Raw genomic sequence first — 15,746 nt, 5'->3', positions numbered from 1 at the left:
TCCTTCCTTCCTTCCTTCCTCTCTTTCTTTCTTTCTTTCTTTCTTTCTTTCTTTCTTTCTTTCTTTCTTTCTTTCTTTCTTTCTTTCTTTCTTTCTTTCTTTCTCTTTCCTTCCTCCCTCCCTCCCTCTTTCCTTCCTTCCCTCCTCCTCCTCCTCCTTCTTCCTTCTCTCTCTCTCTCTCTCTCTCTCTCTCTCTCTCTCTCTCTGACAGGGTTTCTCTAGCTGTCACTCACTCTAAAGACTAGCCTTGAACTCAGAGATCAGCCTGCTTCTAACTCCTAAGTGCCAGGACTAAAGGTGTGTGCTACCACAGCCTCAAAAGGACGCTCTTAAAAAATAAATTTGCTTTTATTTTATGTTTATTGGTGTTTTGTCTGTAAGTATGTCTGTGTGAGAGTGTCAGAAACCCTGAAACTGGGGTTAGAGGCAAATATGAGCTACATATGGATGCTGGGAACTGAACCCAGGTCCTCTCTTAGAGCAGACAGTGCTCTTAACTGCTGAGCCATATCTCCAGCCCCTAAGATGACTCTTAAATGGGATCTGATGCCCTCTTCTGGTGTGTCTGAAGACAGCTACAGTGTACTCATATATAGAAAATAAATGACCATCAAAGTAAGAACTCAAAAGAAAAAGGAAGCCATGGTATGTATCCCTTGCAGGAGGAGAGATTGCAGGACAGGTACTGGAAACTTTTCAACTAAGCTGTACTTCAGCAGCTTTTAAAAGTTCATGTTTATTCATATTTTTCAAAATATATGTACATAAAAAAGGAAGATTTACAACAGGAAAGACTGCCTTCCATGCAACACAAATCCCAGTGACTCACGATGGGACCTCACAGGTAGGAGCCACCGATTCAAGCCCAAGCCTTAAGTCCATTTCCCAGCAATACGCAGCTGTGGGGATCCCAGGAGACACTTGAAGTGGAATGAATCTCAAACAAACACCTTCTCCTCGGGCAGCATGTAAGGGGCCAGAGGATATATACATCAAAAAGCTTAAGACAATTAAAATATTAAGTGCCACAAGGAAGAATAAATGATAAGCAGAAACTGTAGTTCTCAAGTAGGAAGCTAGTACTATTTTACACAACCTCACAACCCTAAACAAATACAAATAAGAAGAGGGCTAGGTAGTACAGCTTCATTTGCTTCTCCCCCTCCTCTTCTCTGTTAAAATATCTCAAAAAGGAAACCGTTTGCCTGATATCAAAAGTTCTATGGAAAGAACGGAGGGGTGGGAGTGGGGGCACACGCACAGGTGAATCTGAAAACTGGTCATTTTAGCAAATTATGTTTTACCATTTAACATTTCTACATTAGTAATGGGAACTCTCATACAGGGGCAACTCATGCCCCAAATATTAAAAATATATCTAGACATCTGATCAAGACCATCCTGTCATTTTGGTAATAAAGCAGCACCAGAGATCAGATCCCATGCAGTCCGGTACCTCCACTTCTGTCAAAAGCCAAGTGGTGCAGACAACTTGTGCTTGCTGTTAGGGGACAATGCTCTGGGCAGCAAAGCGAGCTTGGCAGTTGGTCAGTGTGACCAAAGGAGAGGAGACCTTCAGAATCTATGGGATGGCAGAGACTGGGGCTTCTTTCCGAAGTTAAAATGTCCCCAACTCAAGCTGGAGACTGGTCAGTGGAGTGAGTGAACAGCCAGGTTAACCACCACAGCTCTAGCAAGTCTGTAGGCAGGATGCAAAGCCTTCCCAAGTGCTCCTGCTCTGTCCTGACTTCCAGCCCCAGACCTCTAAGTGCTTTACAAACACATCTTTGCAATTGTTTACATTAACTTGAAGGAGGAAAAAAAAACCCAAGTCGGATCACAGAAAGAGGATGAGGTCTGGGGCTAAGATGAACAGAGGGAGCAGGGCAGTGACAGTCAGCGAAGTCCAGGTTATGGCAGAAATTAAAGTGATGAAGAAGCAGGCACTGAGAACAGCCCCGAAGCTCACAAATGTCTACACTGCTGTGTACATTCCTTCCCACAGTGCTCAGATGGGAAGAAAAAAGTAAAATGTAAAAGCATTATAACTAGAACAAATGCACACTGACCTTATAAAATAAGATTCTGAATTCAATCATGATACCCTTTTTCCTATAAAATTTACTTTTTTGTCTTGAAAGACTTCTTCATGGCAGATTTGCCCTTCCCGGGCAGTTTGGCTTCCTTTCTTGCACTGGCCATGGGCTTTCTGGAGGAGCTCCCACTAGGTTTCTTGATGGCTGAGGGAGAGGGTCTGGCTTGCCTGGCAGGGGTCTTGGCCTTGGGCGGAGCTTTCTTAGGCAGCGGCCTCACTTTCCCTCTCTGGGCGGCAGGGACTTTCCGCGCAGGCTTCGACCCTCTCTGCTTCATGGAGGCTGTCTTCCCTTGGGACTTGGCTGGTGTCTTCTTCTGTAAGCTGTGAGAACGCAAGAATAAATGTATCACTGAGTACAGGAGAAAGCCATTTGCTAGGACAAGCTCCTTCTACTTAAAGAAATCACTTACATAGAAATCACTATGATAAAAACAAAAATTTAGCTGGGCATGGTGGCGCACACCTTTAATCCCAGCACTTGGGAGGCAGAGGCAGGCAAATTTCTGAGTTCAAGGCCAGCCTGGTCTACAAAGTGAGTTCCAGGACAGCCAGGGCTATATAGAGAAACTCTGTTTCAAAAAACAAAACAAAACAAAAAAACCAAAATAACAAAAAACAAAAAAAATTGCCTTCATTTCTCAAACATTTATACTATGTTTGACCAGAAAAGATATTATGTATTCACACTGCCTAAAGTTTAGAGTCCTTGAATTTTTCAAAGGAGAAGATAAATGTTACTCAAAGAATCTGAGAAGGATATTAAATGGTTAAAACACACTCCTACCCTTAGCCCCCCTTTTTAGCAATGATTTTGAGTGATACTAGGCACACTCTAGACTCACCACCCTACACTGACCTATGTCCCCAGGCTTTGTTTTACTTTTGAGATGGTGTTTCAATAAATTGCCCTCACTGGCCATCAACTTCCAGTTCTGCTTCAGTCTCTTCCTTAACAGCTGGAATTACAAGCCCAACTGCACTTTCAGCTCTGAGAGATTTATTATCCGTCTCAGCAGATCCCTCATATCACACCTCCTCTTGGGTGGCGGCTCTTCATCCTCAGAGTCTTCTGATGATTCATCCTCATCCTCATCCTCATCTTCATCCTCGGAGCCATCTGACTCTTTCTTCGGAAATAGAACTCCTGGGCTAGGGTAGGGGAAAAGGAAAACGTCACCTTATAGGATGAGGAAGATAATGTGACCTTAGATGCCCGTCCGATTCCCTCAGAAATGTCACGTTAGACTACAAGTATCTGTTTGAACATATGTACAAAGTCACCATAAATCTAGGAAAGTTCCCCATGTTTTCATCCCCTCCCTCCTATCATTTAGTAATAGGGATTGTCACTATTGAGTAAGCAGTCACTAACCAACTGCCATGTTATCTCCAAGACACAGCAGTGAATGGTCTACAGAATAATCACCTTATTTCATCTTCACAATACTGGCAGATAACTATAAGACTAAAACTCTTTTAAAGAAATTGGGCAAGAATTGTATCCCCTAAACTACTTCTTCTTTTTTTTTTTTTTTTTTTGGTTTTTTGAGACAGGGTTTCTCTGTNTAGCCCTGGCTGTCCTAGAACTCACTCTGTAGACCAGGCTGGCCTCAAACTCAGAAATCCACCTGCCTCTGCCTCCCAAGTGCTGGGATTAAAGGCGTGTGCCACCATCGCCTGGCCCCTATCTTTTTTTAAAAGACTTATTTATTTATACAAGTACACTGTAGCTGTCTTCAGATACACAACAGAAGAGTGCATCGGATCCCATTAAACCACCAAGTGGTTGTTGGGAATTGAACTCAGGACCTCTGGAAGAGCAGTCAGTCTCTTAACCGCTGAGCCATCTCTCCAGTCCCCCTAAACTCTTTTTAAACTTTCTTCTATTAGTATTTCCATAAATTAAAACATGTATATGACCTGACTATTCAATTTACTATTTAATGTATACTTTTAAGAATAGTTATGTAAGGAAGTGTCAATGCAGAGCTGCTAAAGCACGGGCTATGGCATCTTACTATTACAACCATAAGAGAGTTCCAGCACCAACACAGAAAGATGTGCAGCTAAGAGCGTCATGTCTGCTTCTGCTCGACAGTTAAGTACATCATGAATAAGGGACAGGTTTTCACATGCAAGTTTGAAGAAGGCAGCTATGAACGTGGAGGAGGTCAAGGCTCTCCACATGGGATTTCTGGGTGATTAATTAGTATTTAAGTCTCTGGTAATCTGACTGTTGTTATTACTTAAAAAGATAAAGAATGGCCATCCAATGACTGTCTAAGAACCGGCTAAGCAACAGCAATGTCAAGACAGCAGGAACGCCCACTTGAGTGAGACCTCTTGGTAGTCGTTATCTTCAGATAGGTCCAGTTCAGGGAATGAGGCTTGCAAGCTATGTTAAACCAGGATTGTAAGTGGGGAACAGATTCAAGTGCCCAGCGGCCAGTGCCTCACCATGGGCATGCACTCACCTGGGGTAGTAGGGGAAGCACAGCTGGAAGGTGCCACTGAACCCCTTCCCAGAGATCTGCTCCAGCCACCCGTTCTTCTCACATTTCTGCAGGGTTTTTTTCAGCAAATGCACTATACAAAAAGTTCAAGGAAGAAAAAGTTTATATATTCAGATCTGATCACTTAACTGCAACTAAATGCAAACTACGTCAACACTGATCACAGACACGAACTAGTCCTTTGTGCCTGATTGCATTAATTATAATTATTTTATAAAACAATTATTTTGTGCCAATAAATTTGGCAAGTTATTTTGAAAAAGTAAAAGGAAACATTAGAATCCAATGAATCACACAAATTTTTTTCAAAGAAAAAGTAAACAGGTGTTTAGAATGAAGTAACAGCCTTGAGTCTAGAGGTCTTGTTCTTGGGTACCACATAACTGGTTAATAGCAGTTCTAAATATTTCATGTCCACTCATTCAAGCATCTAACATGTAACCTCTGGTTATACACCAATTATCACCTTAGAGTTCTATTAGCACATAAGTAGACAGCAGACTCGGCAGTGTGCATCTGTAACCCTAGAACACATGCACATGAACCTAACGACCAACCATAACATAAAAGAAGTAAGCAGGATAAAATATTAAAAATAAGATAATTCCATTAGTAAAAGATAGGCTCTTCAGGGAGTGGAGGCGCATGCCTTTAATCCCAGCACTTGGGAGGCAGAGGCAGGCGGGTTTCAGATATGGGCCATGGTGGTACATAACTTTAATCCCAGAATTTGAAGGCAAAGACAGGTGGATGTCTCTGAGTTGGAGGCCAGCCTGGTTTGTAGAGTGAGTTCCAGGACAGCGAGGGCTACACAATCTTGAAAAACAAACAAAACAAAACCCCAATCCCTTAAAAACAAAAAAATGAGCCCCAGTATAAGTGAAAGTGGAAACTTACTAAATCGGCTTCTTGGTTGGTTGTGGTGGTGTGTGTAAGCCTAGGTACTTGAGAGGCTAGAGCAGAAGGATGTCAAGTTCAAAATCAGCCAGCACCCACTCTCACCCTGTAGCTCTCTGTAGTTGTCATCCAGGGATCTGCCTGCATCTGCCTCCTGAGTGGTTGGGATTAAAAACATGCGCCACCACCACCAGGCCAGCCAAGGGTACTCAATAAGACTGTGTATTAAAAAAGATAATTCTTTAGGCACATGCCTTTATTTCAAGTACAGGTGGACTGCTGAGCTAGAGGTCAGCCTGGTTTGCACAGTAAGTTCTAGGTCATCCAGGGCTGCATAGTGAAACCCCTCTCAAACAACAAAAATTCACACGCTTCAAATTATATTTCTTTTATTTTACTGAGATGGGGTGTTGCTTTGTTACCAGGCTGGCCTCAAACTACTAGGCGTGAGTGATCTTCTCATGTAAGCCTCCCAGGTACTAGGAACAGTACTTGGGACAAGTGAAGAGATGTTAATAGGACAAGTCCCAGTAGCATGGACTATATCACACAAGGCAAACATTACTTCAATAAAATATACTAGTTTGTAGTTTCTGTTGTTTATAGTTTCTATATACTTTATACTAAATCCTTGCAATCTAGTAGCTCTTAATAAGATGCCAACTTTGCCACACTCTACCTATCCATGAGAGAATGCTGCCAAGTACTGAATTATAGACTAGTGTCTAATTTCAAAGCGCAACTTTGGGTAAATGTAATTTACTGAGACAAAATACATCTTGTTATAGGACTTAAGTGAATAACAACCTCTGACTTGGGGTAGTTGCAAATTAACAAAAATCCTCAACCAGTAATGCCAGGAACCCTAGCACCTGAAAAGCTGAGGCCTAAGGCTTTTGAGTTCCATGCCAGCCTAGGTGAAACAATGAGACATTATCTCAAAACTGAAAGTTCTGAGAGACAGCGCAATAGTTAAAGGTGCTTTTTGCTCATCCACAGGACCTGAGTTTATATCATGTTTGTCCTCTGCAGGTACCAGAACACATGTGGCATATTCTCTCTCTCTCTCTCTCTCTCTCTCTCTCTCTCTCTCTCACACACACACACACACACACACACACACACACACACACACACACACACACATGTCAACAGCTTTTTACGAAGCATAAACCTCGTCTTGATTAGACCTCAGTCAGTGATTACTGCTTCAGCATCAGCAGCTGTCCTCCTCCAGGAGAATACCCGAGAGCCCCAGTTAAGTGCACAGAGCTCTGACTTACTTTGATAGTTGGAGTTGGTCCCTGGGTGGTTCTCCAGGACATACTTCTTCAGAGCAGTGGTGGAGCAGGTCTTGGGCTCATTCATGGCAGCAATGGCAGACAAGATTGCATATTCCATCAGGCTTCCACCCAGCAAGGGCTTCTCCCCTGATTTCTTCAGCTGTTTTCCAAGGAGGAAGAGAAAAGCATCAAGACAACACCCTCCCAAAGCAGGTCAAGACAAGACTCCTCTGCCAGGGTGGGTCGGAGTACCTGCACCAGCACAGGTACGTTTTACAGTCAATCGTCTGGTCAGGGACTTTCTCTTCTCACTCACCAGGTCTCAATTTACTGAGGAGTCCTGACCCTCTTTTAAGTATTTTCTTCTTCCATTAACCCTTCCAACCCTCCTAAAACAATAGGTATTTTGAACCCAAAGGGACGGATATCTTTATGCCTTGTGCCATGAAAAATGGATAAATATCTAGGGGATCATAAATTACATGGCCGAATTCCAGGTTGAGACTAAGAAATAAAGATCAGTAACAATTAAGTTGGATATGGTGGTGCACGCCTTTATTCCAGCACTTGGGAGGCAGAGGCAGAAGGATCTCTGAGTTTGAGGCCAACTTGGTCTACAGAGTGAGTTTCAGGACAGCCAGGGCTATACACAAACACCCTGGGGGGGGGGGGGAGATTAGCCAAATAGGAAAAGAAAATGAGAATGCTGTATAGTATTGGATTACTCATTTTTTGAGACAGGGCTGGCTTCAACCTTGCATATGAATATGGCTTATTTAGTAAGCTGCTTCTCTGGCACACATGCAGCCCTAGGTTCAAACATCAGTACCCCATAAACCAGTGATGGTGGCAAATGCCTGTAACCCTAAGACTTAGGAGATAAGAACAGAAGGATTACAAATTCAGAGTCATCTCAACTATAAAGTTCAAGGCTAGCCTGATTACATGAGTCTGTCTTGTGTAAAAAGTAAAAAAAGTAAATGGCCACAAATTTAGAAAATCATTTCAAGTTCTGTATTTGACTAGGAACTTTCATCTGTACTAAAGAGCTCCTAACAAATTTCAAATTTTAAAATGGGCAAGAGTTCTTTATAGAACTATTTCATGGACTGGAGAGATGGCTCAGCAGTTAAAAGCACTGACTGCTCTTTTGAAAGTCCTGAGTTCAATCCCAGTAACCACATGGTGGCTTACAACCATCCGTAATGGGATCTGATGCTGTCTTCTGGTGTATCAGAAGACAGATACATGGTATTCATATAAATAAAATAAATCTTAAAAACAAAACAAAATAAAACCAACCCTCCAAAGAGAACACTTCACCTCCACAAGCTGAACTAGTACAAAGCAGACTAACAAGGCTGGTGATGCAGAGCTGAGAAAACACAGGTTCTGTCAAGGGTGCAGCCCTGCTCGCTCTGTAGCTAGCTATTCTATTCTAGCTACTGACTTCACTGAAAGAAAGCATTTATTTACACAGGCACTCTTATACAAACGTTCACAGACAGTATACATAATTAACTACAAGTAGAAACACTCCAAATATGCACCTCACACATGGATACAAGCTACCACATGGAAAAATTCAGACATTATCCTAAGTAGATAGGGCAAATATAAAAGGAATAATTTCTTCTGAAATGTGAAAAAGGGCCAGCTGACCCTGTAGGCTGTCTGAAGCTAAGGTAAAGATTACAAGTGACTGCAATGGTCACAGGGATATTTCCAGGGTGGCAGCAGGAACTTTGGAGACAGTTGTACCACTGAAAATTTACCAAAACTGTGTTAATCATAAATTTTAACGTAAGTCAACAAAGCTGCTAAAATAATATACTTTTTACTGAGTTTTGTAGTATCAAGAAGTAATATTCACAAATATCTTAAATCTATCTTATCTATCACTAACTATTTCTACATAAAGCTGGCCTTTCTTCATAAACTGAAGACAAAAAATAAAACAACTTACAGTAAAACATTAAAATCATTAGCAACAACGTAATAATTGTTCCTCTTAACCAACTTTTTGAAAACAGCTATTTTTCATGAAAAAGAAATACATTATTTACCATGTAAAGGGTCTAATATTGTGGGATTTTGTTTGTTTTCTACTTTTTGAGATAGTTTATTGCTATGTATCTATGGAAGTCCTGTGTTCATTATGTAGACCAGACTGGCCTTGAATTCATGGCAACTCCCCTGCTTTAGGCTTCCCAGTGCTAGGATTAAGGCATGAGCCACTGGTTAATACTAGTTTTATGTCTTGGTTTTGAAACAGGGTGTCAAGCTGCCCAAGCTGTCTTTAACCCTCACCCCAGCTCAGAACCAGGACTCCAACATGATTCTCCTGCTTCTACAGCCTAGCACTCTTCACCAGGGCAACTTACAGAGCTACTGTAAAAGCCTTCCCCAGCACACAGCAGGCAGAGACAGGGAGATCTGAGCCAGCATGGTCTACAGAGTGAGTTCCAGGATAGCAAGGGCTACACAGAGAAACCCTGTCTCAGAAAATAAAACAATGCCAAGTGCCCAGTTTTTCCAAATATTATTATTACATTCATCTATTGTTGGGATGTTATATGGACACACACACGTGTGGAGGTCAAAGCTAACCTGGCAACAGATGTTTCCCTCCCTCTCCCACGTGGGTCTGGGGACAGAATTCAGGTCATCGGCCAAGTACCTTTACCTACTTTGTTATCTTGCCAATTCTTTTATTTCTTGAGACATGGCCTCTCTATGTAGTTCATGCTGGTTTTGAATCTGAAATCTTCTTACCTCAGTCTCCCTTGGCCTGAGATTACAAAGTGTGTGCCACCATGCTTGATTCTTAGTTTTAATTTCTAGTTTAGTAAACACTGATAGATGCTAACACAGAAAAGACATTTGTTGGAGGTCTTCAACAGTTTGAGAAGCGGTTTGACAAGTGACCTTCCTTCAGATGCTAACCTGGAATGTCCCCGAGGCACCTTTGCCAGTTATCTGCTCGAGTTGGCCTCTCTCTACCGCTCGCTGCAGAGCATTCTTCAACAACTGGGGCCTGCAGAGAGAGACAACAACAGTGACAAATATGTCAGTGAAAGAAGACTTGCAGAAATAGACATGAGGCTATTTCCAGAACTAAAGTTGTAAATCCTATTATGTGTGATATCTTGTAAAAAGACAAAATTGGAACACCAAACCGCAGGCATCCTGGACAAGCAGAACTTCTCTCCTCCTAAAGCTGTTACTGACATATTTATAGGCCTCACAGAACGTTCTAACTTTCTAACTGCCAGACCATGCCAAGACCCTGGAACTTAGTAGCAGCAGACTGATGAATGCCCTAAACAATTAAACAAAGCAAAGACATGATTTTCTCCCAAATGGGGTCTTACTATGTGGCTCAGGCCCACAAAGCTTTTGGTTTTCATCATACCAAATTCATAGAACATGTAAAAGTACTTAAAAAAAAAAAAAGGCAATTTCGGAGATAAATGTCACACCCTGAGGAACAGCACACCAGAAGTGACCTCTGGCCTCCACAGACACATGTACAAGTGGGACTGTACCCTGACATGGGCACATCCAATCCCCCCCCCCCCCCCGCAAGAAATTGAAGTGGTAAAGGATCCTGCAAGCATCTTGACATGGGAAGCACATTTATGCTGTTGAACAATACTGACAAGGACAAAGCAATTAAGGCATACCTTTGTGATGACACTCATAAACTGTAATAGCCAGCCTGTGGTACATGAGATCCTATGTTTTATTTTTTTTTTTAAAGATTTATTTTTATTTTATGTACGTGAGAATATACTATTGCTTTCTTCAGCTAGACCAGAAGAGGGCATCAGATCTCATTACAGATGGTGTGAGCCACCATGTGGTTGCTGGGAATTGAACTCAGGACCTCTGGAAGAGCAGAGAGTGCTCTTTTAACTGCTGAGCCACCTCTCCAGCCCCCATGAGATCCTATCTCAAAAAAAAAAAAAGTCTGTCAGGCCTTCATGGAGATAGCTGAGAGAAGCAATATGGCCTTACAGAACAAAAAGGGGAAAAGAGCTTCAACAAAGAGGTGGACTGAGTTTTGGTTCGATGTTGTCCAAAATGCTTCAACCGTTCAGAATCTGAGGTGGTTAGAGCAGGGACGAAGGGCAGCAGTAGTGCACACATCACTGTCTGCATAAATCCACAACTGAGCAACTGTGACAACTGGAACAATTTGGTCTACATTTCCTGAAAGGAAAGCCAGCTGTGGTATATGCCTTTAAGTTCAGCTCTCATAAGGGAGAAACAAAGGCAGGTGGATTTCTGTGAATTCAAGGCCAACCTGGTCTACAAAATGAGACCCTGTGTCAAATCGTACACACACATACTAAAGTACTCAGAATTGTATGTTTAAATGATAGACTATTTATGTAAGTTATGAAGCCTTCTTCCTTTAAGGAAGTTCTTAATAACTTATTTTGTGGGCACATGTATGTAAATCAGATGACAACATGAAAAGGCAGTTCTTTTTCTACCTTGTGGGCCCTGGGGACCACACTCAGGGTTGGTTTGGCAGCAATACCTTATACTCTGAGGCATCTCCACGGTCCCTATTTACTATTAAATAAAACAGAGCTATCACAACAAACAGAAATGATTATCTCAAGTTGATAATAAGAGGGTTTTTAAAATATTTCTTTTTAAGTTTTTTATTCATTTTTATGCCTGCATAAGTGTGCATGTGCATGTATGTCTGTTGGTCTGTCTGTGCACCATGTGTATGCCTGGTACTTGAGGAGCATCAGGCCCCTTGGAACTAGACAGCTGGGAGCTACCATTCGAGTACTGGAAACCAACGCTCCTAACCATGGAGCCACCATTTAACCCACATGAAAAGAATTACAGGGACTGTGAAGATGGCTCTGTGGGTGTGGCAGTTTGAATGAGAATGGCCCCATAGGCTCCTGCATTTGAATCCTTAGTCCCCAGTTGCTGAACTGTTTGGGAAGGATTAGGAGATGTAGCCATGTTAGGAGGTATTGCAAGGGTAGACTTTGAGGTTTCAAAGGACTGGCGCCATTCCTGGTGTCTTTGCTCTGTCATCATGGACTCTAATCCTCTGATCTCAGAAGCCCAATTAAGCATTTTCTTTTGTATGCTGCCCTGGTCATGGTCCCAGCAACAGAAAAGAAACTAAGACAATGGGTAAAATGCTTGCCAGGTAAGTATGAAGATTTAAGCTCAGACCCCAGACACCATGCAACAAAAGCCAAGTGGGTGTGGTAGTCCACCAGTATTCCCAATTTAAAGGAGGAGGGGGGGGACTCTTAGAGCAAATTAGCCAGCCAGACTAGCCAAAGGATTCAGTGGCACAATCAAGACAGACTCTCAGCATCAACTTCAAACCTCTCTCTGTATGTGCACATGCATCTCAACGCACAAACACACGTCCCTATACATAGTCTAAATGCAGACGCACATATGTACTTGAGTGTGGTGGTACACATGGTGAGCCCATTACTTCAGAGGTAGAAGCAAGAGGACTAGCAACTCAAGACAATCTTATTTCATAGCAAGTTTGTGGCTAGCCTGGGCTACACCAAACCTGTCTCAAATCAGTCCTTCTACAGGAAGGATTGATTCAATACTGGTTCAAAACCATTTTGGGCCGGGAGAGCTATACCTATACTGAATATACACTTTCCCCTTTCCATTGTTGCATATATTATAAAATCTATTACCATAACATTTATATAGGGTATTTTAGATATTCTAGGGAAGATTTAAAGTATACCAGAGGACAAGACCAATGGTGCAGGACTATAACACCAGCAGGCTGAGACAGGAGAATCACAAGTTTAAGGCATGTCTAGATAATTTAATGTAACAATGTATCAAAATAAAAGTAAAAAGAGGAGCCAGGATATAGTTAAGGGGTAGAGGATTGCTTTAGCTTGCTTGACGCCCTAGCTTTAATTATCAGTACTGCAAAGTCCATCAGAAGCCAGGAGTAATTCTACTACTCAGAAGTCAGAAGACTGAGTTTGATGGCAGCATAGGCTACACAGTGAGCTCCTATCTTAAAAACAAAAGAAATCACACAGGAAGATGTGCACTGTATCTATTGCTCACAAATACATCACTATGTAAAGCATATGCTTAAGTAGTTATGGATATTAAGGAGGCTCCTAGAACCAAATCCTGCACAGGTACTGACTGTGGAGGGACATGTAGACTCTATTAGGATCATGTAAGATTATGAAAAGAGGGGCTGGAGAGATGGCTCAGCAGGTAAGAGCACTGGCTGCTCTTCCAAAGGTCCTGAGTTCAAATCCCAGCAACCACATGGTAGCTCACAACCATCCATAATAAGATCTGATGCCGTCTTCTGGTGTGTCTGAAGTCAGCTACAGTGTACTTACATATAACAAAAATAAATCTTTGAAAAAAAGTTAAAAAATAATATGAAAAGAACAACAACAAACCCCTTACATCTGACACAGAAAAAAACAAACAAACAAACAAACAAACATACAAAAAGATTTAATTCAGGTTCACCCCAAAGAAATCCTTAACTATTTTATCTATGTCCTTTTTCAAGAAGGGGTGTAAGGAGCAGCATGCTAATACCTGATGTCCACTCTAAGCTTAGGGTAATACTGAGACACGTATTTCCTGATGAGACTGTAGGAAGCTTCTTTAGGTTCACAGAGTCGAGTAAAAGCCAACGGGAGAACATCTTCTAGTTTTACTTGTGGTTCTGGATCCACAGCCGAGCCCTTCTGCAACACAACATCAACCGTTACATCCTCACAGAACAGACAGCTGTCAGCCTGCCTGCTACCTACAATTCCAGGGCAGCCAGGGCTAGGTCTCAAAAATAAAAATTATTAAATTTAATTTTAAATATATAAAACTTTCAGAGTTGTAAAAATCATACAGATCATCATGATTTTAATCACTGGCACAAATATTATTTTACTTTTAAATTTTGAGCCAAAGTTTTTTGGTTTTTGTTTTTAAATCAATGAAAACTGTGTTGTGCGTTAGTACTTACAGAAGTGAGAAGACAAAAGGGATGTGAGTACAATTTGGAGTCTGGTTTGAACAGAAATGTACATATGTCTCTTTAGATTAAACTATATTTCACAAAAAAATAGTGTAATTCATACAGCTTCCCATAATTCAACATAAAGCCCTGAAGCCCACAGGCCTAGCAAGGCTGGAGTGCTCCTGTCTGCGATCTGGTCCTGCACTCACTCATCTGGGGAAATTCTTCACAACCGCTGTAGCCTTAGAGGGAGGGAGGCTACACTTCCAACAGTGCTGCTCAGGGGGCCCTCAGCCAACACTCGATCTTCAGCAGCAGGAACAGCACTGCAATACTCTGGTACAGACTCACCTTTCTGTTTTTGGATTTCTGAGGTGTTTTTGATTTCTGGACCACAACAAAACTGCCAGATGCACCTTTTCCTTTTACCTAAAGCGAATGAAATCTCTGTTATTCCTGTAGTGAGTAAGAACTCCACTCTGATGGTTACAGAGCCTGACGGGAAACCTAATGAAGGAAGTACTGCTTAACTCTGCAAAGATCCACACTGGGGCTGAGGAGTCAAGACCTGGGGCTGGACACAGACAAAACAAAACAAAACAAAACAAAAACCTCCATACAATAGGAACCATTTTATTCACTGACGGACCTGTAAGTACCCAACACAGAGAGTCACCGAGTAAATACTGTAGAATTAACTAGTCCTCGGGAGCTCCTAAGCAGAGCTGAGCTGTCTGAGCCATCGCATTCTGTGGACGCGTGGCAGAGAACCCAGCAGCTCTGGGACCCTGATGAACTAGGTCCTGGACGAGCTCATTCTGCTACCATGGGTCCCTTTATGCACTGTGGCCTTCTGAAGAGTACACTTGATGACATAAAGTCCATTTCTGTCTTAAGATTGTCATGACTTTTTCTCAGGGCAGGGTGACCAGAACCTAATGCCCACCCTAAGCTGTTCCAACTCCAAGCAATACTTTGAAGAACTAAACAAAGTAACACAGATCAAAGCTGGGCAGTGGTGGCACACGCCTTTAATCCCAGCACTTGGGAGGCAGAGGCAGGCAGATTTCTGAGTTCGAGGCGAGCCTGGTCTACAAAGTGAGTTCTAGGACAGCCAGGGCTACACAGAGAGACCCTGTCTCGAAAAAAACAAAAACAAAAAAAGTAGCACAGATCATTCCTGAAACCAGTTTAGTTCTATTTGGGCTTCATCTGATGCTCTTTAGATCTCAGGCATTAACAGTTTATATAATAATCAATTAAGGTGAGTCTACCTACAAGTTAATTTTTAAGTAACCCACTGAGTCAGATAAATCAAATTTTAGAGCCAACAAACCTAACACAAAAATAAGTTGTCTTTTGTTATGGCAATAGTAGTATTCCCTAACCTTGTTATCACTTTCAGATCTATGTAATTTCAAGCATAAGCCAGTCTCCAAAGACCCAACCAATAGTACAACAGGCAGAAAAAAAGCACACGACTGCATAACCTCCATTAAGAGTGACCTGCAGCCGGGCGGTGGTGGCACACGCCTGTAATCCCAGTACTTGGGAGGCAGAGGCAGATGGATTTCTGAGTTTGAGGCCAGCCTGGTCTACAGAGTGAGTTCCAGGACAGCCAGGGCTACATAGAGAAACCCTGTCTTGAAAAGACCAAAAACAAACAAACAAAGAGTGACCTGCAGAGGGCTGGAGAGATGGCTCAGTGGTTAAGTGCACTGACTGCTCCAGAGGTCATGAGTTCACATCCAGGTTGGGGACTCACAACCATCTGGAATGGGATCTGATGCCCTCTTCTGGTATGAAGGGTGTACTCACATACATTAAAAAAAAAAAAAAGGGCTGGTGAGATGGCTCAGCGGGTAAAAGCACTGGACTGCTCTTCCGAAGGTCCTGAGTTCAAATCCCAGCAACCACATGGTAGCTCACAACCATCCACA

At 42.2% G+C, this 15,746-nt stretch overlaps 1 protein-coding gene across 6 annotated transcripts in view; it reads right to left on the bottom strand.

Annotated features, from left to right (window-relative positions):
• Window positions 1-706: 706 nt before the first annotated feature.
• Window positions 707-15,746, bottom strand: part of Hp1bp3 (heterochromatin protein 1 binding protein 3) — a 28,274-nt gene continuing 13,234 nt past the window's right edge. For 5 of the 6 annotated variants that reach the window (XM_021199507.2, XM_021199508.2, XM_029539804.1 and 2 more), the window contains 7 exons: window positions 14,158-14,235; window positions 13,386-13,537; window positions 9,735-9,825; window positions 6,789-6,948; window positions 4,570-4,681; window positions 3,128-3,244; window positions 718-2,416 (listed from right to left, as the gene is read on the bottom strand). In XM_021199507.2, the coding sequence (XP_021055166.1) occupies window positions 2,122-2,416; window positions 3,128-3,244; window positions 4,570-4,681; window positions 6,789-6,948; window positions 9,735-9,825; window positions 13,386-13,537; window positions 14,158-14,235 (1,005 nt within the window). In that variant the 3' untranslated portion in view covers window positions 718-2,121. Of the gene's footprint in view, window positions 2,417-3,127; window positions 3,245-4,569; window positions 4,682-6,788; window positions 6,949-9,734; window positions 9,826-13,385; window positions 13,538-14,157; window positions 14,236-15,746 lie in introns of all 6 variants that reach the window. The other variant, XM_021199504.2, reaches the window with a different exon arrangement.

The sequence above is a fragment of the Mus pahari genome, chromosome 6 (genome assembly GCF_900095145.1).
Source record: "Mus pahari chromosome 6, PAHARI_EIJ_v1.1, whole genome shotgun sequence".
Lineage (NCBI taxonomy): Eukaryota > Metazoa > Chordata > Mammalia > Rodentia > Muridae > Mus > Mus pahari.
Note: the sequence above shows the minus strand (reverse complement) of the source record. Positions and strands in the feature narration are given on the sequence as shown.